General features: G+C 43.3%; 1 protein-coding gene across 2 annotated transcripts in view; it reads left to right on the forward strand.

Moving 5' to 3' along the window:
- The window catches only part of CACNB2 (calcium voltage-gated channel auxiliary subunit beta 2), a 1223908-nt gene that overhangs the window by 1183365 nt on the left and 13677 nt on the right, over positions 1-26866 (forward strand). For both annotated transcript variants that reach the window (XM_078663742.1, XM_078663743.1), the window contains 3 exons: positions 8704-8855; positions 11375-11470; positions 24567-24752. In XM_078663742.1, coding sequence (XP_078519868.1) covers positions 8704-8855; positions 11375-11470; positions 24567-24752 — 434 coding nt within the window. The remainder of the gene's footprint in view (positions 1-8703; positions 8856-11374; positions 11471-24566; positions 24753-26866) is intronic.

Below are 26866 nucleotides of genomic sequence, written 5' to 3' on the forward strand. Positions count from 1 at the left end.
CTGAATAAAAGCATCAAACACAGACTGAAGCTTGGGAACAATCACAGGAAGAAAGGTTTTATAAAAAAGAATAGGGTAACCATCAGGCCCTGGAGCTTTCCCCGAACGAATAGCCTTAATTGCGGAGGTAATTTCATCAGTAGTAATAGGGCCACCCAAAAGAGTAGTATCTTCCAGAGAAACCGATTTCATAGGAACAGATTTTAAGAACTCTTGACATTGTTCAAATGAGGCCTGATCAGAAGGTGAGTACAGGTTATTGTAAAAATCACGAAAAACCTCAAGAATTTCCCCGGTCTGAAATTTTTTAACACCTAGATGATCAGTAATAGAAGAGATTTGGGAAGACTTAAAGGAAGAATCTTGGAATTTCAACGTAGCTGCGAGCATCTTTCCAGCTCTATTTTTTAACAATAACCTTTTGGATTTCTGAGCTTGAACCCCAATATAGGCTCTCTTGTTAACTATGGTGTTGTATTTGTATTTTAGGAGCTTAATTGACTGTAGGCAAGATGTATCTTTAGAGTGACAAAAGGAAGATTCCAGAGTTTTAATGTCGGTAGCGAGATCCGCAAGTTCTTTTTTAATATTAGCATTCCTTTTAGACATACATTTAATAGCCTGGCCTCGGAAAGTGCATTTGAACGAGTCCCAGAGAACAATCGGGGAGGAAACTGATCCTTCATTCTCCAGAAAAAAAGTGTCAATCGCGCTAGAAAATTCATCAACCTGGGTAGTGTCATATAAAAGTTCTGTGTTTAACCTCCAAGACCTAGCTTTCGATTTGGGAGCAAAGGACAAGAGATTAAAAGTAACCGCGGCATGATCAGAAATCAGAATAGGATGAATAATCGGAGAGGAGGAAGCAGGAACAAGGGAAGAATGAACTAGTAAGTAATCAATACGAGAAAAGGTAGAATGAGGTGAAGAAAAGAAGGAAAAATCACTACCAGTAGGATTATGAAGGCGCCATATGTCTTGCAGATGAGAAAGGGAACACATATTAAGCATTTGTTTATGGGATTTTGGAGGACGAAATTGAAAAGCTGAATTCCTATCAAGAATGGGATCCATCACCAAATTAAAATCTCCCCCAACAACAAGGTTACCAAAGTGAGGCGTGTCATTCAATTTTTTGGCCACTGATTTCCAAAAGGCCGGATCATCCTTATTAGGGGCGTAGATGTTCATTACATAAAGATCAGAAGAACCATCAGCCAATTTAGTTAATAACCAACGACCTTCAGAATCGTGATCAGAAGAAACTATAGACAATCCTGAATTCCTGGAAACCAAAGTGATAACTCCATTTCTTTTGCCACACACATCAGAACAAGCAACATCTGAAACCCAATCTTTCTTCAAGAATAATGCTTCTGTGGTAGATACTTTTGTTTCCTGAAATAGGACTAAATCTGAAGAGAGCGATTTACAATAATCCAAGATCTTGGATCGTTTCACAGGATGATTTAAGCCCTTAACATTAAGGGACAACACATTCAAACCAGGCATCGACTAGTATAAAAATCAAAAACATAGGCTAAAAATAATAGACAGAAAGCAACCCACATGAAGACAAACATCCAAGCATCCAACAACAATGTCCAAAAAGGAAAAACCATTGGAGAAATCCGAACAGAGAAAAGAGAAAAGGAAGAAGAAGAAAGAAGAAAGAGAAGAGCCAGCAGAGGGGGTCTGAAAAAGACCAAATTCATACTAGGGGGAACGTGGGACGACAAGCAGGGGAGCCGTCATAAGGAGCAAATAAAATAAATATCAGCAATCTACAACCCCACTGTGTATCAGGACAAAGTATAATTAATATGGAAGAGAGAAAACATGACTATGGAAAAAAGTTAATTAGAGGATTATAAAACATATCAATATGAAAAACTATGAGAACAAACTGCGTATAACATGCAAGTATCAATATAATGAATAGGCATAAAGGCATGTTAAGAGCAAATAAAGCATATCCAGAAGAAACAATATACCTATCAGGGAACAATACATAGATGGATATATAGCCTATAAGCAACATGCAAAAAGCGAGCGAAAACAATGAATCAATCAATTGACGTAAAATATGTAAATCAGATGATGTGTAGAGTAGAAACTCATGGAAGAGTATGGCAAACATAACTGAATATACAGTAAAATATTAGAGAACTGTAAACTGCCCTATTGACATAATCATTAAATCTAGTAAAAATTATACAATAAGGAAAGAAATAAGCATTCAATGAATGAACAAGCAGGAAATAAATAAGTGAAGCAGATAATTATTAGAATCATAACTCTAGATACACAATTGAAAGAATAAGTAGCAGTGTAGCAATAACTGTAAAAATCCATAAGACAGTACTAAAAAGCAATAAATGATGGAAGAATCAAAATACATAACAGCAGAAAGCACAGAAGAGTTTATCAATCAAACTCATATGAGATGGAGCAAAGGGAAAGAAAGGCCAAATATAAAAATGAAGACAAAGAAATATCATGGAGACTGCAGAGAAGGAATGAACCGAAGCATAAAGGAAGATAAGAAAGAAAAAGAAAGCTGAAATAAACGAATGATAACCAAAAAAAGAAAGGATAACATAGAAGCACTAACAGGACAGACAAATTGAAAGGTGACCTAGAAAAATAGTCAGGACCACAAAAAGAATCAGAAAGGCATAAAGAGAGTACACCAAGACATTGACAACCTATAGAATAAAGAGGAAGGGGAACAGGAAAGAAAAAACTAAGAAAAAGAAAAAGAACCACACCACCGTATTAAATTAAAACATCGTATAAAAACTCAGTTACTAAACAAAAAGAACAATATTTGTGTACGCTAACATCACTACTCCAAGGAAAGAGACAAACCAAACAGCTCTTAAAAAGAACAAACACATTACGTGGGCATGCACAGTCTCAGGTACAAGAGCGTCAGGTGTAAACGAAGCCTCGTTACAGATTCGTCTGCAACAAGAGAAAGGACAGGTACAAAACTAACAACCACAATAGAAACAATATAGAAAGCAAGTAACCCTCAGAAAAGTAGAGAAAATATTGAGGAAATATCTCAAACGTATAACGAATAAAACAGAAGAAAAGGAAGAAGAGTAGAGAGAGTGAAGGAGGAGAACATAACGCACATTTAATTGCCAACGTCAAACAGAACACAACATAACACATCAGAGCACAGAGAAACAGTAAGAACGGTGGACTATCATGCCACCACCCAGATCTAAAAAGACAAACTTAAGAGATCTGAGAGAGAAGAAACGCATCTCCGGCAAGGGCATCCATCTCAAGTGCCGGAAGTACTAGAAGTACGCGAAGCATCCATTTGAAGCTCCATCTGAAGCTCCATCTGATTGTCCAAGAAAGAGGCCAGGTCAGCAGGCTCATCGAAAATTCTAGAACGGCCTTTGAAGGTAATTCGAAACTTTGAAGGACCAGAGAAGGAAAAGGGGATATTCATCTCAGATAATCGCTTCCGTAGGTTTAGAAAGCCCTTCCTTCTTATCACCGTATCTCTGGCAAAGTCTTGAGAAATGGAAATACGATGGCCATTCCAGGAAATATTCCTAACCTTCCTCATGTGCGCCAAAATTTGCTCCGTATGTTGATGACGCAGTGGCTTAAAAATTATAGCCCTCGGTTGTGAGGCCGATTTGGATCGGAAGGTGGGGACACGATGTGCCCTCTCTATCTCAAAATCTCTTTGGAAAGAAATTTGCAATGTAGCAGGAAGCCAATTGGATATAAAATCAATCATAGAGAGAGCCTCTTTCTCAACTTCCTCAGGAAGGCCAAAAATGCGTAGATTGGATCTACGATTGCGATCCTCTTGCTCAGTGAGGTCTCTCCTCAATGCCGCCATTGAACGCTCTATTTGGCCCAGAGATCTAGATTGTTTCTGCACAACATCCTCTGCACCACTAATACGTGTCTCTGTGTCGGAGACCCGTAGGGAGAGAGCCTTAAATTCATTTCTGATGGCAGACACCTCAACTTGCAGCATATCCGTGTTTGTTTTGGTGGACTGAGCAATGTCATGAACATCATTCAAGCGCGTCAAAGTAGTCTCTAGTGTGGACGCAGTGTCCTTCTGAGAAGACTCAGGCGTGGGAGATGGTTGTTTCAATCTCTTTAAAGAGGCTTTAGTATCTTTGGCATTTGAGGGCAAGCCCATATTCTCAGCCATACAGGTAAAGACCCAAAAAACGACAAAGTAACAAACACTGCAGATATCCAAGAACAGCAAAAGATTAAGGTGAGTGGGAGGGAGCCCACGTCACTCGAATAAATTCTCAGCCAAAAACAATAATAAAGCGCCTCCACAACCAACAGGGCAGAGCAAAATATATTGCCAAATATATGCGAGGAAAAAACAGGATATAGCATAGCTCCTCCAAAATAAGCCACTGCGTAATAAAATAAAGCGCTGTCAAAATGCACTATTGAAAAGGTAAAAAATCACTGACCAGATGAGAAACATCGTAAAAGTCACGAAAGGAGTCAGGAATAACCAACCAAAGTCTGTTCCGACGTATTTCTGTCAAATGTGTGACAAGCGCGCTGTCAGCTGAGGAGAAATTCCGATCTCCGTCACAGGAATGCAAGATGGCGACCATCCGTCAGAAGTGCCGAGCAGTGTAAACAGCCGGAGAAAAACAGCATTCCACCAGCTGTCAAGGACGGAGAAAGATCGTAAGTAACACACGACGTGTTCCTGCAGGCATAGACGTCTCTCTCGGGATATGGGGTTTCTGTAATCAGCTTAAAAAGCTCCGACGGACCCTGTTCATCGCAGAGCTCAAGCGCAGACCGCCATGTCACCGCGGTGCGCAAGCCACGCCCCGAGGTCTAGTAGATTTAACATACTTTTCATGATAAAGGCATTAGGCCTTTGGCAATCACCATTACGTTTATAAAAACACCTACCTATGGGTTTTTAACAAGACTTCACAACATTTCCAGTTCACAATAACCCAGCCAAATCTATTGGTATTCATAACATTTGAACTAAAAACAACCAGAAATGTTTTAGTCCAACTGCATATTTCTTCTTTTACACTAGGTCGCCAATCAACCAATTAGCACCCAAAAAAAACTTCCAGGTAAACTTAAAAGCTCTTCCCTGGAAGTGACGTGATGAAAGCTCCACCTTTTGGCAAAAGACTGCTACATCCCCTTCAGAGGCTGACTTTCTTTCTCTAAACAGGGTCTTGTAAGGGCCTGCCACTGCTCCTAACAACCCTTTAAACACTAGAGAAGCTATTTAGGTGCTCCTATTCCTCAGGGAGCACCATTACAGTCACTAAAGGAGTGCCCATTCTCCCGAGCCAGTTTTTCCGGAACTCTGATGCATCCATGATCTGCCTGAAAAATATTTACTTTTTGCTTCGCTTTAATTTGTAATATGCCTGCTGAGTTAAGTTTACATTATACTGTAAGGATCAGACAGACAAACCTTCTCCATCAGCCTGCACTAAAGTGCAAATGAACATGTGTCATGTGGAATCTATTGAGAGACCCTTACGCCAGAGGTACACAGTAGATTGCATTTTGTTACAAGATTGGCACTGACAGCTACAAATCAAATCCATTTAACAGGACTTTTAATGTGAGTAAAATTACTTTTGTGAGGATTACCATCAGAAGACGTAAAAAAAAGGCAGATGTTTAAAAAGTTTAAAAAAACTTGGAGGTGGGGACTCACAGGAATGAAGTCACTTTCCAACACATGCTCCTACAATTTCCCAACCCATGATACTGGGGAACACAAAAAAAGTGATAGGTGAAATTAATCCCAGCCATTGGAAATTACTCTGAGCTGCTTTTATTCCATTGTTCTTTTCCCATCATGCCACCTCAGACAAAAACCAGCCATCTGCAAATCCGTCTTCATCCTGCTCTAATAGGAACAGTCCAGCCCGAAACTGCCAGGCTAGGCGCCCTCTGAACAGGAGGTAAAGCAAAACCTGTTTTGGCCTGATTGGGCCTCTTCACTCGGGTGTAGCTTGTGTACTATCTCACAGTGAGCACAGGGCCAACATCTAGGCATAACTGTTGCATATATGGTGTCGCACTGAGGTACATAAGAGTGTCACTGGTAACTTCTCTGGGCCCCATTCCAGTGTATCGTTCCAATGGCCTCAGGATCCATGTGTTCCGGTTCAGAAAAGACCAGGGTTGGCGGTTTCTGAGGAACTGTTCTCAGTGCCTAATTTGTAAAAAAGTAAGTGCCAGGGCCCTCTTCAGGAAGCCACCACAGCTTGCACCACACATTGCCACTAACAACGCTAATGTACTTTCAGAACTACTAACCACCACACTCCTACAAGTGTGACAATTCTAACGCTTGATGCACCCAAATCTATAAGAATGGCTTGGGTGGCAGGTATTACTTGTTTTTAATGTATATTGAATTAATAAACAACAGTTGTTCTGCTCATCTTCCAATTACACACACAGTGCCACCATGTGGCAGGTGTTATAAGTGCCGGTGTTGGCACATAAGTGCCGGTGCCGAGCACCAGAAACCACTGGCTCAAATAACGCACTGCTGTTCCTGTTGGGGCAGGACTAAGGCTAATTTGCATATGGTTGGATCTATTCTCAGATGGCATGGTAAGCAAAAAAAAAACGCGATGATCTGGAAAGCAGCCCCAAGTACTTTTCCAGTGGTTTAGCTTAATTCAAGCATTCCCTTTCTCCATTCTTTTTTAATTATCTATTCTAACCAGTGATTCAGATATTTTATTTTATTTAGTCCCTGATATCGTGTACATGTAGCTTGACAAAGCTTTGATTTGCTTTACAGAGACCTCATTATTGGAGGAGGGTCATTCCTTTCTATATGGAAGGTATTCAAAAAACCTAAGGCAGACCCAAGAGACCTCAAGACTACTCAAAAAACCTAAGGCAGACCCAGGAGACCTCAAGAACTTCGGGCCCATCTCTCTGCTCTCCTTCCCGGCCAAGGTCATCGAGAAAACCGTCAACAGACAGCTAACCTGATACCTGGAAGAAAACAGAATCCTGGACCCTTCCCAGTCAGGGTTCCGCAGCAACCACAGCACTGAGACTGCCCTCATTGCCGCCACCGATGACATCAGGACCCTGCTGGACAACGGTGAGACCGCAGCACTCATCCTCCTAGACCTCTCTGCCACCTTGGACACCGTCTGCCACCGCACACCACGCGCACGCCATCACGCCGTAGGGATCTGAGACAAGGCTCTGGATTGTACCACCTCTTTCCTCTCCGGCAGAACTCAGAGCATCCGCCTCGCCATTCCGTTCCAAAGCCTCCGAGATCTGCGGCGTACCCCAGGGATCCTCCCTCAGCCAGACGCTGTTCAACATTTACATGGCCCCTCTCGCACACTTAGCCCGACAGCACAACCTCAACATATTCTCCTACGCCGACGAAACTCAGATGGTCCTCTCCCTCACCAAGGACTCCATCACCGCCAAAGGCAACCTCCACGAAGGAATGAAGGCCGTCGCCGACTGGATGAAGACCAGCCGTCTGAAGCTGAACTTGGACAAGATGGAGGTCCTCATCCTGGGCTCCAACCCTTCAGCCTGGGACGACTCCTGGTGGCCGACGGCACTGGGGGCAGCCCCGACACTCACCAACCATGCAAGCAACCTGGGAATCATCCTCGACTCAACGCTCTCAATGACCAAGCAAGTCCACGCCGTCTCCTCCTCCTGCTTCAACACCCTCCGCAAGATCTACAGTTGGATCCCGACAGATACAAGAAAGACAGTCACCCAGTCCCTCGTCAGCAGCAGACTCGATTACGAAAAGGTCTTCTACGCTGGAGCCCCGATCAAGCTCATCAAACGACTACAACGCATCCAAAACGCCTCGGCACGACTGATCCTCGACATACCACGCCACGGCCACATAACCCCCCACCTGAGAAACCTGCACTGGCTCCCCAACAACAAGAGGATATCTTTCAAGCTCCTCACCCATGCACACAAGGCACTCGACAAGACCGACCCATCCTACCTCAACAGACGGCTCTCCTTCTACATCCCCAACCGCCAGCTACGCTCCGCTGACCTCTCACTCGCCACCGTCCCGCTCATCCGAAGAACAACCACCGGTGGGAGATCCTTCTCCCATCTCGCCGCCAAGACATGGAACACCCTCCCACTGAGCCTACGACAGACCCAAGACCTGCTGACCTTCAGGACGATACTCAAGACCTGGCTATTTAATCAGTAGCACCCCCTCCTTCCCAGCGCCTTGAGACCCTCAAGGGTATGTAGTGCGCTTTACAAATGATTGATTGGTTGATTCAGCATAATCTTGACCTATAATAGTAGTGTTTATGGACCAGACTAAAACCAGGAGGTCATGGCAGGGATGGGGGAGCACTTAGGAGTAACATGTATTTTTTTTGTTTTTCACACCAGCCATATTTATGCATTTTACATAATTAAGTATTTTACAATGATGCAAATATAAACGGTTTTACCCTTAATCACATGCATTTTAATAAAGTGCTAAAGTGAATTTTAGATTCCTGGTGTCAAGGTTGGAGAAACTGTATTGGGAGCATATTAGGCTTGATTTTAAGATTTGTGTTATGTCACATTCTCTGCGTATGATAACTCTATTATTCAAATTACTTAATATTGTATTAATGAACAAACATAAACATTTTCCCTTGTTTTCATTTACAGCTGAAGTTCAGAGTGAAATTGAGCGGATCTTTGAATTAGCACGAACATTGCAGTTGGTAGTACTTGATGCTGATACAATTAACCATCCAACACAACTTAGTAAAACTTCTCTGGCTCCCATCATAGTATATGTAAAGATTTCTTCACCAAAGGTAAGCATTATACTGTATGGAAGTTTTTTGTGTGTATATTTTAGTTTGGGTTGTTTCGAACGGTGATTCTCTGCTCTTTCTACATCATGGCAAGAACTACCCACTGAATTACTTCATGAACTAATTGCATGTCCTTTCTTTTACCATCAATAAATGTTCACATCATCGCTGACTGCCTTGCAGTTTACAATTCAAACCTTATTATGATTACTTGTTTGGGGACTGTTAGAAATGGGGGTCTCAAGTTGGCAGAGGTTCGTACCTCTGTCCAAATAGGGACCCTTGCTTCTAGTCAGGGTAACGGGGATACACTTCTGAAATAACCCCTGGTTCACCCCCTAGTAGCTTTTCACGAACAGACAGGCTTCTCTCCGAGGCAGTGTGTAAAGCATTTGTGAACACATACAGTATTAGAGTGAAAACACTATAAATGGACACCACACCAGTTTAGAAAAATAAGTAATCTTTATCTAAACCAAAACAAGACCAAATGACAAAAATCCACAACACAGTAAAAAGATATGACTTTCAGATGGTAGAAATAGTTCAGGTCAAAGCAAATTGTAGATGCAACACTTTTCACACAAAGTACCTTGGGTGCGTCACGCAAACAAACAAAAGGGGCCGCAGGAAATGTGATGCGTCAGTTCCTTACACTCAGGGAAGGTGATGCGTCGGTTCCTTGCTCCGGGGGAGGTGATGCGTCGGTTTCTTACTGCAGTGCAGGGGAGGTGATGCTTCGGTTCCTTACCGGAGAGGAGGTGATCCGTCGGTTCTTACTGCGTGGGGTAGTGATGCATCGGTTTCTTATTGCGTCCCCCAACTATGTGATAGACTTGGTTCCTCGATGCGATATGACGAGCCGGTACGATTCATGTATTCTTGCAGCTGCATGGCAGGGCTTGTGTCGGAATCGGTGGGGTGATCTCGGACTTCGGATCGTTGCCCTTGATGCGGCGTGCAGTGATTTTTCGAGCCGCGGCAAGCGCTGAGACAGTTTCTTCGGTCATGCGTCAGAAGCAGGTACGGATGCGTCACGCTTCTTCGATGTTATGTTGATTTTCCAGCTCCCAGCGGAAAATAGTTCTCTAGAGGTCCAAAACAACAGCAGGCACTTCTTGCAAATCAGAACCACTTGCAAGGAGGTTCATTGGAGCTGGTGGTGAAGTCTTTGTGTCCCTGAGACTTCAGAACAGGAGGCAAGCTCAGTTGCAAGCCCTTGCAGATCTTCCTCAAGATGGAAACTGGAAGTATTGGGTCCTGGTAGGGGAGGAGACTGACATCCCATGGGCCACTAAATGCTCACTACATGTCCCTTTCCCAGTCAGTTATTTTGCTATTGTAACACTGGTCCTTTTCCAAGACTCGGATCGCAATGTTTGCACATTGCAAAAATATGTTAAGGAGATAGGGCTAGAACCAATTATCGTGAATGTCCACCTTGTTATGTACTGGAATGGTATTTCCATTGCATTGCAAATATCTAACAGGGTCCCTGAGGAAACACAAAGCTGTTATGCTGCTGATAGATTTGGCCAAGTTGAAGGTATACTGTTTTCTTTCATGTAAGTTATATATATATAAAATGTTTGTTGAGCAATATAAATCAAGGACACTGGTGTAGTGTCATTTATTTTCATATCGAAGGAGCACAGAAAAACGGCCGCGCTTCAGCTCCTTCGTGAAACCGCCCAAATACACATAAAGAGGCGGACTGACTACAAAAAACCAGGAAGTCCGAGGTCAAAAATAAAGGAGATACGCAGCCGCGTATCTCCGTAATGATCTTCACCATAAATCCAGGGCACAAAACACACTCCTGCTGTTTCAAGTATCCAGAAGGAAACAGCTGAATTGGCAAAGAGACAAACACAAGCCCCACAAGAGAGGACCCTTACAACAAGGCACTCGGACCTCTAATCCAGGAACAGGAAGTCCCATGGCAAGGGACCGTAAAAGAAACCAAGCACTGGTTTCTAGGAGGTAGGGGCTTTTATAAGAACCTAAGGGACTATCTTACAAGTTCCCATGTGCCCTCAGTGTTGCCACCAGGTCTTACAGGGGATATAAGGAAAAGAAAAGAAACAGAAGGCACCCGCACCCCCCGCACCCCTCCCCTAATTCCCAACAATCAAAAGCATGCCTTTTTTGCTACCCATACAGCTGTTGATTGCAATGTTTTTTCGGCTGCAGAAGAGTGCATATGGAAGCCCTGAAAAATCTATTTCTTCTAATGTTTTATTATTCTCTCATGTGTAAGTTTAGTGGTGTAAATTCTCAAAAGAAAGCAATATGTAAGTCTTCACTGTTATACTAATTTACAGAATCAAAAACCTAGCAAAATATGATTCCTCTTAAAAGCTGCTAAAGTAATTGTCACTTGTATTTCAACAGTCTATTAATATTTTATTTACAATAATATGATGTCACTGCACTCGACTGTATCTCTACTTGACGGTTGCAATTTTTCATTTTTATTATTTTTAAATATTTCTTTGTGTATGTGTATTTTTCAATAGGTTTTACAGAGGCTTATAAAATCCAGAGGAAAATCTCAAGCAAAACACCTCAATGTTCAGATGGTGGCAGCTGACAAACTGGCTCAGTGTCCTCCGGTGAGCGATGTTGCTGTACACTGCTGAGTCGAAAATGAACTGCATGTTTGACAGTTGTAGCTGTCACAACGTGTCCGTGTTTCTCTATGTATTATCTGAAGCATCAAATGGGAAGGATTGAGTAATAACCCTTCCTTTAAAAAAAACAGTCTGTTAAAATGTCTTTTTTTCATGTCTGCTTATAATATTCAAAATTGCTACTCCAAAGACAATAATTTCTATTAAAATGCAATTGGAATACATTTTTGAAAAGCTGACTTTCCAGCTGTAGTTTTATAAAATCTGGGATGTCTACAGATACACGTACACTTTCATGTATGTGGTTAGGTTCTAATATGCAAAGGTGTGCTTTGCTAGTGGAGATTTAATGATCCCAATTAGACTGTTGACTTCTGACTACTTTATCTAGTTAGTGGAAATTCCTTCCTCTTTTTTTTTCACTGGATGTGCCTTTTCATTTGCCCTTAATTTATATCTTCTACATCCAATTTGGTCCCGTTGCTTCAGAAATGTTTTGTTGTCTAAGGTCTCTGCCCTGTTGCTGATATTTGCTCCATCTGTCTTGATTGGTAAAGCACCTCAGTCCTACTCCGTGAACATCTCTAAGGGACACCTTCTAAATGCTTTAACAATTAATGATTCAAAAGATCCCTTTTTATAAGGAGTTAGCCCAATGGATCTCTCCTCTATGTATGATTCAACCAACATCTAGTCTGCATTCTCTGTCAACTAAAACATATCAGTCAGTTCTAAGGGGCTTAACACTGGTCATCTAAGATGCCCTACCCCAATGGTACAAGGAACATGGCCTACAAAAGAGAATTTGTCCAACTTAGATAAGATTTAATTCCTGCAAGATTTTATTATAATTCTTATTACACTATCTTTCAACAGACTTAATAAATGGAGAAGAGAACAAAAAGAAAGACTCTGAAATGTATGCTGTAAAACTATCAAACACAAGTCACATTCCAAATAAATGTGGAGTAATTTTGTTCCAATAAGAGAAAATATTGTGGTTTGTTTGAATGTACAAGTAATATATTTTTCATGGACACACTACATGGTAAAAATTCTTCATACATACCAAGAGAAGGAGCAACTGTGTATGAACTATGTACTGCCTTAAAACCTATTTGTAGGAAAGTAAGATCTGCTTTTATGGTTACCCCCACTTTTTCCCTGGTGCTATGCTGTTTCTGACTAGTCTGACTGGGATCCTGCTAAACAGGACCACCGTCTCTGTGCTTTCTCCCCTGAATTGGTATGGTAAGGAGTTGGGTACATCCCAGATTGGACACTGGTATACCCGTAACAGTCCCAAGTATATGGTACTAAGGTACTCAAGGCATAGGTACACCAGGGTTCTCCCATGGGCGGAAGCATGAATTATGCCACCCTTGGGTGACCTCTGAAACTGTAACTACAGGCCTGCTATTGCAGCTTGTGTAAGCTGGTGCTAGCACCACTTACAAAAGATCTAGGTTTCCCTATATCTAAGGTCACTGTACTTAAAATCTAAGTCACCCCTAAATCAGGCCTTTCAATCCTGAAGGCAGGGTGCTCAGTTCTAAGAATGAGGGTGCCCCGGCTTGAGCAGAACACCCCTACAACATTCGGAGTCCATTGTCCGGGGTTGTTATGCATCAGCCATTGCGATACATAGAGTGGCCATTCGCCGTTACGTGATGACCCTCTCTAAATTGGCTGTAACAAAACCTGTCTTGTTTGGTATCAAACATGTTTGAATCATACCCCTACACCATAAACTGTGTGGGATGTATGATTCCATGCACTGTAAAGCTACTCCGGGAGGCCCTCAGTGCTCCTGGTACCAGTCTTCAAGACCCAGACAGCACAACATGGCTACTGCCGACCAGAAACATGATTCTGCCCTCCTGCTGCTGAGCCAAGCTCAAGCAGGGGAAGGCAGAACAATAAGTATCCTGTCACAGGGGTTAGAGAATTGGGGCCAGGTAGGAGTGCTAGCCAGCGCCACTAAGTCAGCTTGAGGCTCACCTTTGGTGCCCTCCTTGCATAATCCAGTTCAAACCAGCTCAGGGAGCCCTTAGCTCCCACTCTGGCATGGAACTGGACAAAGAACATAGGAGTATCCTCCCCACTGTCCCACCCCTCCCCTGGGAGGGAACCCTGAATAGTACCAACCTCTTCCTTAGGGTACTTAAGAGCTTACCTGTAGGTGGGTTCCTAGATTTGTCATGTGACAAGATTCATTTAATGACACCACTCCAACCTTCTGGGCACTCTGGACTGTATGTGGACTTTGCTCTGGGCATCAAGACTGCAACTGGAAAGACTCCTGCTGCTCCTGGTCTCGTCGTCCTGCTCGTCTGCTGCAACAGGAACCTTCCAAGGACTGTGGATATCCAAGACACCTGAAAGAATGTCCATTGAAGTGAAGGAGTCACTTCCCTGCATCTGCAGGCACCGCAAAAAAGCTCCCACAGACTCTGAAAGGCTCAGCAACACATGTGGTGGCTCTTCACATCCCTCGAGGCCTGCCCTGTCCTCTCACCAAGTTTGAGGCCAGTATCTCTTGTTGGAGCCGCAGGAACTAAACCCCTGTGCACTGCGTCGACTTGCTTTTGCAAAGGCTTGTTGGCTTCCTTCCTCCAAGATCCTCGGGCTCCAAGTAGCCCCAACTTCCAGCATCTCCAGTGACAAAGATCTTCATCCCCACCGCAACTCTTGCATCGTGGGCTTTCATCTTTGGTGAGCTGCTCGAGGTCCTCTCGCTACTCCAGTGCCTCCGACCTGTGGGTTCTCTTGAGGGTCATCCTCGAATTCAGTGGGCTCCCCTGATTGCTTGGGGCCTATGCTGACTCTCCTGCTTGTGGTGAGTCACCTGGGCCTTGCTGGTCCCGACACTGTACATTCTTCACTTTCCACGTTAGTTGAATTTGCAAAGGCTTGTTGGTGCTCCTGACGGACACAGACCCCTCCACTCTCGACATCCGACATGGGACAGCTCATGCACGGCTCTAGGTCTTCCACAGCATCGCCTGGTCCTCACAGCTGCAGGTCCAAGGTCACGTCATCTCTCCTGCAACACTCAACATCGGTGGGCCTCCTGGTCACTCCTGAGTGGCATAGACAGATGCTGTCCCCTCTGCTTGCAGGTACTTCTCATCCTGAATCTCATCTTTGGGTTTCACCGGACACTTTAACCTTCTCCAGCAGCGGCATCTTCCTGATGTCCTCCATTGAGTTGGATGGCGGTTTCCGACGCCACTTCACACCTATACACCCTGCTCCGTGGTGTAGGTATCCTGGTTCCTAGGGTATCCACAGGTGGGGTGGTTTGCCAACCTTCTGTCCTCCACAGGGTTTCTTCTGGGCCCACTGGGAAGGGTCCTTCTTCTTTAAAATTGCAACCACGACTTACCCATTGACTAGTATTGAGCCCACGGTTGTGTTCCCACTCTGCACATGGCCTCCGTGGGGTTTCTGGTTACTTACCTCGGGTGGTTCCTTGGGTCCCCGGCACACCTACGTCTTCTGGGTAGTCTAGATTTGATTCTTGGTTTGCATACCACTATTTTAGTATATGGTTTGGGCTCCCCCTGGCGACCACTGTGTATTTGTGCTACTTACCTGTTTCTATTGAAAAGTATTGTGTGCATTGTGTATACCTCTGGCTAGGGGATATCTGTATGTGTTAGTTAGTATCTTATTATAAATAAGTATTTTTATAAATACACTCTGTGGTTCTTTCTCACTTAATCTATACCGATAAGATTATGTTCTGGTGAAACAAGCTGCTTTACACTCCTTCTGGACTAAGCCTAAATGCTGCTCTCCACAGTTACCACTTAGAGAGCTTTCTAAGGTTGTCTAAGACCATTAAAATCACCATAAGGGTTGTCTGGATTAGTCCAGTGTGCTACACTTACATAAGTGTGCACCATATACTAAGCCAGCTTCTCACACCATTTGAAGGTCATTGATTGATTTGGCCAATGTACATATTAATGTGGAAAAATTAAGTCAGTTATTTTTAGTAGAATATCTACTCCTGCATTACAGTGCTTATCTTTTTGTTATTTCTTGTTCATTTATTATAAGTCTGCCATCAGTGGGTAACATTTTCTAATAGCGTTGTATCTCTTCTGCCTCAGGCTATATTGGTTATTAAAGTTCCTCTTCTTAGGCCCTCGCCTCTGGCCTAGAAATCAGGCTTCTAGTTAGCAACTGTTGTGGCCCTCGTCAGTAGGCTACGGGGCTTAATTCTTAAATGAGGAAAGGATATAACATAATCACTATTGGAACATTCATTGCCAAAGCCAGTTGATTTGACATTTCTTTGTTGAATGCAGATGAATAGAGAGATGAGTGAGTGTATGAATGCATGAGTGCATACATGGAATGTATGATTAATGAGTGGATGAGCAATGGATGGATAGCTGAATTATTTGTTGATTACATAAGTGGATGAAGTGTGGAAAGGCCATGTCGGGGAAGCACTATGAAAGAATGTGCATGCATATTTGGAGAAGTGAAGGGGTGAGTGTTAAAATGCCTAGCATTTTACTGCAATTTCGTTAGCAGAATTTGTAGAGAAGCAAAAGACTGGACATGAACGTAATGCCTCTAAAGACTGGACCCCAGTTCAAAGCAACAATATATTTTCCGCTTCACGGATGCATCCAAGAGCTTTGGTTTCAAAGTATTTTTCACAGGACCCAATCAATGTTAGTAGATAGAGTATTTAAGTATAGTAGATGTTAACCGCATGCGCGCTAGCAGTTTTCCCGCTGTGCGCGGCGGTTTTTAAAAACCCGCGTTACATGACGAGCTGAGCTCGTCATGAGCGTACGAGAGGCGTAACTCATGACGAGCTCAGCTCGTCATGAGCGTCGAAGGGGTTAATGGGCAATATTGGTATATTAAATAATCAATAGAAATGTAGTTTTGACCTTGACATCAATGTAGGAGATGAGACTTGACAGATTCCAACTTGAGTGGGAATATGTTCAGCCATGCATGAATCTTTGCTTTGAGCCAGTTATGCTGCATGTAAATGTGAACATCAAAAATACAGATAACCGCACAGACAGATGGGGTTACCATTATTTCTAAAGTGTAGAAATGGACATGAAGCTTCTGAAGCTTTTATCTTCTCAGCTTTACTTCTCGGAAGAGAAACCCCATGGACTGAGGGTAACAGAAAAACAAAGAACCAAAAATTCTGTGACAAATACTTTTAAAAGTAACCCCAAAAATCTGGGTTCCAAACATTGCTGCTGCCAAAGGAACCCATGAATTGTGTGTCTGCTGGCCATGTGGTCGCATACGGCTGGTGTATCATTCAAGAGCCAAGATAAATCAGTCTCTACTGAAGGAAAATCAGTTGTCAGTGACAAAGGCAGGAGCTGATATAAAGTTTGAGAATGCCAGTATGGGACGGCTGCTGTTTTATCAGAGATTGCATACGAAATTAGACATAAATTATCCAGCCTGGAAATATGAAACAAGCACAACTCACCTTGAAAATTAGCCAGACACAATTGTAGCCTTCCAAACATAATAGAAGTCTTCAAAACATCTATTTCCTTAACTTTGCCAATGGAAAACCCCTATAGTCCGTAGCAAAACCAGACTTTTGCCTGCTGTCCAAGTTGTTTCAACTAATGTGTGTGAATGAATGAAAAAACAAAATCTGAGAAACCACATTGGAGGAGACAAACTCTTTGAAAACTAAATGTACTAAAAGACCATTTAAAAAGTGTTCAAGTAAATCGAAAATTAAAGGAACCATTTTCTAAGAAATATAATTTTAGGAAAAATCTAAAATTATCAATCAAATCTTTATTCAATCACTAAAAGAATGATCATAAAAGATACAGTGCAAACGGATAAAAACACCATGAATAGCATTAAAAACAAAAATATAAAAACCATCATGAGGTTGAGACCATAACATCAGCATAATACAAATACATTAATGGACATGGAAACAAAAATCTCAGAAAAATATACCATTAGATTGCACAGACACATGGCAAATTTTCAGATCAGTTCAATGCATGCTATGTACAATTATTTAAAATCTTCAAAAGCATCATATCATAAATAAATATATATATAATATACTTTACAAATACTCAACAAAAGGAATGGGGGGAAATTTCAGTCAGTCATTAAGTTGCATTTGGGTATAGCTGATTTCAGGAAACATCCAACATGAAAACAGACCAAGCGAATCACCAGCAAGCGCAAGCAAAATAAAGCAGGCCTATACTGGAAAAGCCCACATAACTTAAGAACAGGTTTTAACACTTTTAAATTTGGAATTCATAATATGTACGAAAAAAAGATAAAATGGTGCAAAGTTTGTACCGAGGTCTCGTCACACGGGCACACTAAGTTGGAAGCTTTATCGTACTAACCCAGAGCAGCAATTTAATTGTTCCCAGCCAAAATGTTGGTAAAAGAGCTCTTTCAGAGGGTCTTGAAACCGAAGTCAAAAAAGTTTCAAGCTAAGGTGAAGTTTGGATCATGACATAGTCAAGCAACAAAGGCTTCTTCAGTTCCTTTTGTTCCATAGATATCACCTTATATTTAGCAAAACACGTTTTAACTCTGGAAATGTCTGCATTGGTCAAGAGTGAGGAGAAGTAAACAATTACTTCCAGCCTATGGCTTTACAGGTAGATTGCAAATATTTAAGCCGGGGAATGGAAATGCCCTTCTCACAACTCACACAGTCTAAGATGATTTCCTGATTAAGAAGTGCAACCTTGATCAAGTCAGATACATAGTCCAACCCCAGTTCCTTGTGTGAAAACAAAGTGCAGTGTTGGGGGTGGGAGGTGTTTTGGGGGAGGTCAAGCGAACACTAAAAATGTGTTCCCCTCTACCTGAACCTTAGAGGTAGCCTGATAACCCCAAATTCCAGAGCCATATGATGAAACCGGTAGGGACGTCCGCAAATATACCTCTAAAAGTGGCTTAACCCCTTTGCTGCTTTGCCTTTTTCCCCCATGCTAAGCTTTTTTGGCTATTTGGGGTAGTTCACGCTTAGGCCCCTGTAACTTTAGTTATCAACGCCTAATTTGCGTCCTTTTCTTCTAACATCATTGCGATTTTAAGTGTACCCAATGTTTGTTGATTCCCCTGGAGGAGACCGAGAAATTAGCCAAAATACAGCAAAACTTTTTTTAAATGGGAAATGAGTGCTGCAGAAGAAAGCATCTGTTTTTTCCCCTGCAAATGGTATCAACAAAGGGTTTGTGGTGCTGAAATCACCATCTTCCCAGCTTTCAGGGACTGACCGACTTTTGTCAGAAAACCAAATTTGTTTACTCAGTTTTGTCATTTTACTGGGACATAGCCTATTTTTGCTATTTTTGGTGCTTTCAACATCCATTCCAGTTAATGGTAGAAATGGGTATTAGGCAATAATGGATCCTGAAAAGCTATACATTTCAGAAAAGTAGACAATATTCTGATTTCAGCAAGAGGTCATTCGTGTAGATCCTTCATGGTGTTCTATAGAAACTAACAGCTGTAAATAGGAAAAATTGAAAATTAGTTGAAAAAAGTCATTTGTGCCAACCTTTTCACTTGTAAATTCTTCTAAGTATGACAGAGTTTTGAAAGCAATATACTGTTACATCCAATGGACTCTTCAAGTTGTGGGGATATACAGGACTTGTAGGTTCACCAAAAACCAGAAGAACGCAGAGCCAATAACTGAACAGTGTCTTTCAATGGTATTTTATTGTGTACCAAGTATATAGCAATTCATTTGGAAAAATAAAAACAGTGAAACATCGTTAAGAAAGACACTTATGTATTTTCGAAATAGTAACAAAATATAGAGTGTATAAACAGTAGCTATTTGCAAATCTCGGAAATTGTGGGTACCCATACTAGCATGTGAATTATAGGACATTATAGGATTTTTTTCAGCTAAAGTTGAGGTTTGTTGGGGTTTCTGGGCTGGAAAACGTTGGGGGTTCTCACAAGCCTTACCTTACTGGACTCGCGGGCGTCTAGTTTTCAGAAATGTGTGGGTTTTGTAGGTTTCCCTAGATAGCCACTGGGCCCGGGCCAAGAACCCAGGTGCCCACCCCTTCAAAACCAGCTCTTTTTATGATAGGTAATTTTGAAGTCTTCACAATCCATTTAGTGCCCTTGCCTGTCGCGCGTACTTGACAGCCCACACGAGTGAGGTACAATTCTTATCGGGAGACCTAGGGGAATGCTGGGTGGGAGGAAATTTGTGTCATCCCGGTGATCCTACAACTTTCCCACACAGAAATTTGTGAAAAATTTGAGGTTTGCAGGGGATTGTGAGTAGGGCAACATTGGGGGATCCACCCAAGCCATACCTTCCTGGACTTCCCCGGGTCTCTAGTTTTCAGAAATGTTTGGGTTTGGTAGGTTTCCCAAGATGGCCGCTGAGCCGGGGCCAAAAACCCAGGTGCCCCCTCCTTGCAAAACCGGGTTGTTTTATGATAGGTAAATTTGATGTCTCCACAATACGTTTTGGGCCCTTATCTGTCATGGATACTTTACCCATCCACAGGAGTGAGGTACCTTTTTTTATCAGGAGACTTTGGGGAATGTGGGGTGGGTGGAAGTTTGTGGACCCACGCAAATTCCAGAACTTTCCATCACAGAAATGTGAGGAAAAAGTGTTTTGTTTGACAAAGTTTGCATCTTTTTTGGGGGTGGGGGCATTGGCATACCCATTCTGGGCACCCTCCAGCCCTGAATCTTGAAATAAATGTATCCCTGGTGCCTAGCTGGGCTTTCTGCCCCGAGGGGGCAGATAAGAGACTATTGTCCCCATCTGGTGCAGAAAGACCGTGGCAATTTATTTTGGGGTTGGGTCATTGGCATGCCCATTCTGGGTAGTCCCCACCCCCTACATATCAAAAAATCCCTGGTGGGCTTTCTGCCTTCCCCCCAGGGGGAAGATCAGGTGCTACTGCCCCATCTGCCTCCTGGAGGGGCAGACAGACTGTGGTATTTGTTTGGGGGTGGGGGGGCACTGGCATGCACCTCCCCGAGCTTTGGAAAGAAAAAAAATCCCTGGTGCCTAGTGGACTTTCTGCCCATCTGCCTACCGGGTGGGGCTGAAAGACTGTAGCATTTTGTTTGGGGTGGGGGAATTGGTATGCCCATTTTGAGCAGCCCCCACCCCTCGCCTATAAAAATAATCCCTGGCATCTAGGGTGCTTTCCGGGCCCCCCCCACCCCCCCAGAGGTGGTCAGATTGGGGATACTGCCCCATCTGCCCCCCGGAGGGGGAGTGGGCAGAAAGACTGTTGGTGTCAAAATTTAACGGGGGAGGGCAGAAAGAGGCCACTCCCCCCTCCCTGATGGCTAATTGGTGGATCTCTGCTTGGGATCGCCCTTCTAGGGATCCATTAGGGAAGGGTACCTTTCCAATGATACCTCTTCTAAGTGTTTCGGTGCTCGGGAGGTTGAGATAGCTCCATGAGCACAAAACATTGAAACTGAAACTAAGTTTCAGTCTTGTTTTCAATATAATGACAACAGCATGCCATGTGCGCGATATACATTACATTGAAAATAAGAAATGGGCCTCAGGAGGTTGGGGAAGCTCTTCCCCAACTCCCAAGGCCCCACCCCCCAAACAAAAGGAAATCCCTCTGCCGTTTGCAGCAGAGGGATATACTGCACCTGTGCACATGACTGAATGGTTCTGTTATGAGCACAGGAGCACTGGTGCTCATGACGGAAACATTCCGTTATGAGCACCGAAAGGGTTAAAAGTCTTATTGCCTAATCGTTTAGCAAAATCAGACAAGGTCCCTGCAGAATGATTAAAATGCAAACAACAGTTCGCTATACAAGGGAGCCATCAACTTGTTTGTAGTTAAACTGAATTCCAAGATAGGGAAACTGTGTGACCACCTCAGTACACTTACCTTTAATCCAGAATGAACCAGTTTTAACATGCTTCGGTCTACATATCATACATTTAGCTTTTGAAATGTTTAACCAAAATCTAGATTGCCCATAAAGACAACAAAGCTGTTAATTAGAGCCCTCAAACTGTTAGATGTATGCGATGACCCCACACCATCATCTGCATAGAGCAGAGCCGGTACTAAGGTGGACTTAATCTTTGGTAGGTTCTTCCCAGAAGTCTGTAGGGTGTCATTTAAATCATTTATGTAAAGGAGAAAAAAGATGGGTGCCAGGTCGTAGCCCTGGCAAACATCACGCTGTAGATTGGAAGTAACTGTACAATCTCATTCTGGTCCATACCTTACGGTAGCATTCACCCCACAGTGCAAAGCTGCAAAAAGACTACCAAATTCTCATCTAGCCCAAACTCCAGCAGATTTTCCCATAATTTGCTGCAATTTACTCTGTCAAAGGCAGGGGAGCTAGTCATCATGCCAGATGGGCTCCTATTTCTGGTGTTCCCTCTCCCCCCCGATGTGGGACACATGTGGGATACAGAACTAGTCTGTACGCATCGGACGAGGCTGGGCTGGGCCCTGCCTCTTGGCACTTTGAATTTCTGATTGGGGACACAGTTGAATTGCTGTCTGCTATGACCATACGGATGTAATTTGTTCTTGCCTCTTTGAACTCAGTTGTGATTGGTCGTTCTCTCCTACCTGGGGTTTAGGGGAAGAGAGGGCTTTTAGGGTTCAGGGAAGGGGGAGTGTATTGGGTAGTCTAGGTGTGTCTTTTTAGGGTACAGGGATGGGTGAGGTTTGGAGGTAGAAAGGGGTTTTAGGGTCAGGGATGGGTGGGGTGGGGTCTAGGAGTTGTGAGGGTTTTTGGTAGTTTAGGTATGGTAAGTGTTTTGTTAGTGTTCCGAGATGGGTGTAGGATGCAGTTGGGCAATATTTAATTATCCAAAACTGGAAAGCTGTACCTTGGTGCCTATGAATCACTTTGTGTGTATACGACTGTATTTAATAGAATTCAAGCATACATCATTGTGCTGTAGCACTAAATGCAGCACGGGTACATGAGCCTTTGTACTTTGAAAATGAATAGTTATTGAACACTGTGTGTGAGGGAAACGAAGATATGCTCTTAGAGGGAAAACAAACTTGAAACATTTTATGTAGCACCAGTTATAATTAACTATTTTCACTAAAATTTGCTGAATGAATGTCATTCATCAAGTTGACAAATCTAAATTCGTGAATCCAACTTGATGGATGCCTTTTATGTTGAAAAATCGTTGGCTAAGTCTATTAAGCCTGACTGGGGCTAAATACCCCCAACCACAATTTTTGCCTTTTCTTATCTGCTGCCCTTCATCCCTAGCCTCTTTATTCTTCCTTCCATCTCCTCACCCCCTCTTCTCTGGGTCATACTACTACAAATCATTGTGTCTCACTAGCTTCTATTCTGCTTCCTGTTTTGTTAAGCTTGCAGTTCTTAGATTTTTAGGTATTCTAAGAATATTGCAGGAGATTTTATTTTCTCACATAGGCCCTAATGTCTTTCGAGGTTTGTTTCCCCATTTATTTCATTTTCATTTGAATGTATGCTCACCAGCTTGGTCATGTCAATTTAGTAGGTTGGATTTTCAAGATAACCACCGTACACATGAAAGTCTTTACACGGGGATTATTAAGTTATGATTGGCTCTGGTAGAGAGCTGCTTGCATGAATAACTGGATTTAAATCCAGTAACTCAGTGCTATGACGTATCCACAGTTGTTAATAAAAGATGTTACCCACTGTTGCTACATCATAAAGGCATTTCAGGCTGCTCTGGCTGGGATCTCTAAGAGCTTGTCAGATCAGTGCTGGAAACTATGGAGTGCAGCTTCTTGAGGAGAGGGCACAGAGAGGGGTGAGGGTTGGTAGCAGGAGACCATACCATTTTTGTTTTACATTTTTGACATGGAAGAGAGGCTATGTTATGTATGGCTCACACATAACTCTTCCGCCCCTTTGTAGCTGTTGGAAGCAAGTGTAATTGATTTTGTTGACCATACATACCATAAAATTGTAGATGGGTGAGAAGTGAATTACAGGGAGGTTTTTCACCTCAGGGTTCTGAGTGATATTATAGACAACTCTAACTTCACTCTCGTTGTCTGTGTAATGTCACTCAGAACGCCTCGGTATTAAAACATTCCTGTAATTCACTGTTAGCCATCTATAATTTTATATATGCACCAGCTTCTGTCTAAACGTTTCTACGGTATTTAAGAAAATGTGCAGATTTAGGAATTAGTCTGATGGAGACCACACATAAATATTTAATTCAAAAGATGGTCAGTAAAGTCACGCTCCTCTTAAATCCCAAATGTCACTGTTTACCAATCCAATATTACCACAAGCATATGCAGCAGTAAGACACCTGTATAATCATGATGTCATCAGAACCTTACTGCCTGGTAGGTAGGCATCAAGGTAATTCTAGAGACCAGCACTGCCTTTATGGCTCCATGGTGCTGCTCTCCCAAGTTAGCAGCCTACGTCTACGGTTCAAAGATGTCTGCAGGGAATTGCGTACAGAGCGGCAGCTTGAAATAGATTGCTGCATGTTAGCTTGGCCCTGGGAAAGAACTGTCAATCTTTTGTCACCTTGTGCCCCTCTCAAACCAACATGCATGAATGCATTATACTGCAAAGCCAACTCCCAGCCCAGGGTGACAGCAGCCATGGAGCTCACCTCTTATTTGAATAAATGTCCATAGCAGGCTGCATACAGACTGCAAGATCCACAGATTTGTGCCACTAACCTGCAGGTGCTACCATAATGTACGGCATCAACTGAACTTAGCAGGACAATCCACTGCGAGGAGACAGAAGTGGAACATCAATTCACTGGCATCAGATTAAGGTTACTGTAAATTGGGCCAGTTGGAGCAGCTGAATAGCTCACCTGTAGGGCTTTAGCGAGTCTGTGAATGCGTACAGTAAATGTAACAAAATTGCGCTGCTTGTTTTTTGTAGTTAATGCAGTTTGTTTAAACACAGTCCACACTAAAACAATCTAAAATGATTTACTAAGTTCTTATTAAATAGAATCCTGTTGTTTATCAGGATGCCTGTATTTTGTAATCATAGAAATAGTATGATACATTTTATTGTAAAATGTCTTCTGTAACAGGAAATGTTCGATGTTATTCTGGATGAAAACCAGCTGGAAGATGCATGTGAACATCTTGCGGACTATATGGAAGCATACTGGAAGTCGACCCATCCTCCCAGCAGCAACCCTTCAAATCCACATCATCCAAATATGATTGCAACAGCAACGATTCCTAGCATTTCCACTCCAGCTACCAATTTACAGGTGCTTATTCTATTTATTTATGAATTATTCTACATATTTGATTATTTTAACTGTCTTGCAGGTAAGGCTGTGTGTGTGATCAAATTGTACCAATTGTGAGTGCAGACAGTCATAGAACATATGATTTGTTTTGAATAATTTTGTAGTGAATGAAATCTTGGGTGTAAAATTGAGATTTTAACCTGTTAGAAATGGGGTTTCTGGTTTGCTAGGGTATGCACTTAAGACGGGCAGAACCCACTACTCTATTCAGGGTAAGGGACTTAAACACCGAAGATAACCCCTGCACACCCCCTTGGTAGCTTGGCAGGGCAGTCAGGCTTATCCAAGAGGCAATGTCTAAAGCATTTGCGCAACATACTCACACAACAGTGACACGATAGTCACACCACAGAAGAAACTCCACACAAGGTTATAATAAAATATCCTTTGTATTATCCATAAAACACATTAGATCACAATCAGATATAGAATATTGTGCCACTAGGCTCTTATCATGACTTCACAGGGATTCATAAATCACTTGGACATAGGGCAAAAGTTATACCACATGTAGTGCACTGAAGCAATGCTTATAAGTGGCACCTGTCATACATCACTTTGTATCACACGTAAGAAGGCATTATAAAACCATTATGCCTGACCCCTCCTTGCACCATCATTTTACATATTAGGCAGCTTGTTTCTGAAGAAAAAACCCAGGACTCGCTATCCTGACAGAACAGTCCAAACAATGTGCCTAAAGCCTCCAGACATTAAAGGCAGCTCAGGTTAGGTTATTCAAATAAATCCCCCAGAGCCATCATCAGCACTCTAATCATGACATCCTTCTAGTCACATCAGCAACAGTAGGCCCTAGTAGGCACATAAGCCCTCAACTTCACGTAGGGCCTAGGGGCCCCTGTACGTGTTGTGGGGAATTATAAACAGCAGCCAGGGAGATGCTTAGGGAAGTGCAGCTGCCCGCGACTACGCAGAGCATCTTCTGCCGGAAGAGGGGATTAGAGAATCCTAACTAAGTGCCCCTAAGGTATGTATCAACAAGAGCAGCTGCTACATGAACACATGGCCTCAGCCGGTGAGGAGACCTCGCTGTGCCCCCCCTCATAGCAGCCTGAGGTAAGGTAACTTCACCTGCACTCCAGGTGGGTCGGGAATCCCCTGGGCTGCCTCAGCTCCCTACAGGGTCAAACAGCACAGCCCTTTAGCTTCTGGTGTCGTTCTTCCCAGAGGCGGCACTGCTCCTCTTACTCCTTGGATCGGGCCTCGAGAGTCGAGGCACATCTCTGAACTCCGGTAGGGCATCTCCCTCTCCTGAGGCTCAACAGCTACTGCGATTTCCGGCCGTAGCCCTTGCGATCCAGAGTAGTGGGTGGGGCCGCCCTCCGCCTCAGCTGGTAGCTGCCTCAGCTGGTAGCTGGGCAACCTTTTTTGGCCTGGGTCTGCCTTGGAAGACCCTTGTGGCAACTCCTGCACTCTGCAGCTTCTCGGCTCCCCCAGCGGGAACCGGCACTGGAGGCTAGGTAGGGGTGAGAGTACTTCCATGCTCAAGCTCTTCCCTCCCACTGCAACTTGCAGTACAAGCACTCCTCTTCGTGCTGCCACACATGCCTGTCGTGAGAGGGTTTTTGCTCAATACAGTGCTTTCAGGAAGAAACCGGGCCGCTTCCTTTTCCTCCACATAAGGTAATAAAGAGCTCACCATGCAGGTGTTGTAAAATTAAGCGTTCGCCCTGCGCTATTTCCTCCCAACCACAGGGTAGGCCACCAAGCCCTGGAAGGTCACTGGTGGCAGAGAACAGGACTCAAGCAGGCCATCCCACAGGATCACCCAGCAGAGTGGCAGTACCTTAAGCCACCCAGCAGGCAGCAGGTCAGTCTCACAAGTAGATAGTCCCAAATGGCTGTTCCTCCTGGCACACAGCAGTTCTCTGGATACAGTCCACGCAGTGTCTTCTTCTCCCACATGGGGTCACAGCCCCTTTAATTATAGTCCAAATGGCTTTGTTGTAGGGGCACTTTAAGATACATTTATAAGTTCACAACATCCCCCATTCACAGTGTAAGCCTTGGACCCTGACACACCAAAGGGGGGTGGAGCTAGCATTGTGGTC

Source organism: Lissotriton helveticus, chromosome 10, assembly GCF_964261635.1.
Source record: "Lissotriton helveticus chromosome 10, aLisHel1.1, whole genome shotgun sequence".
Lineage (NCBI taxonomy): Eukaryota > Metazoa > Chordata > Amphibia > Caudata > Salamandridae > Lissotriton > Lissotriton helveticus.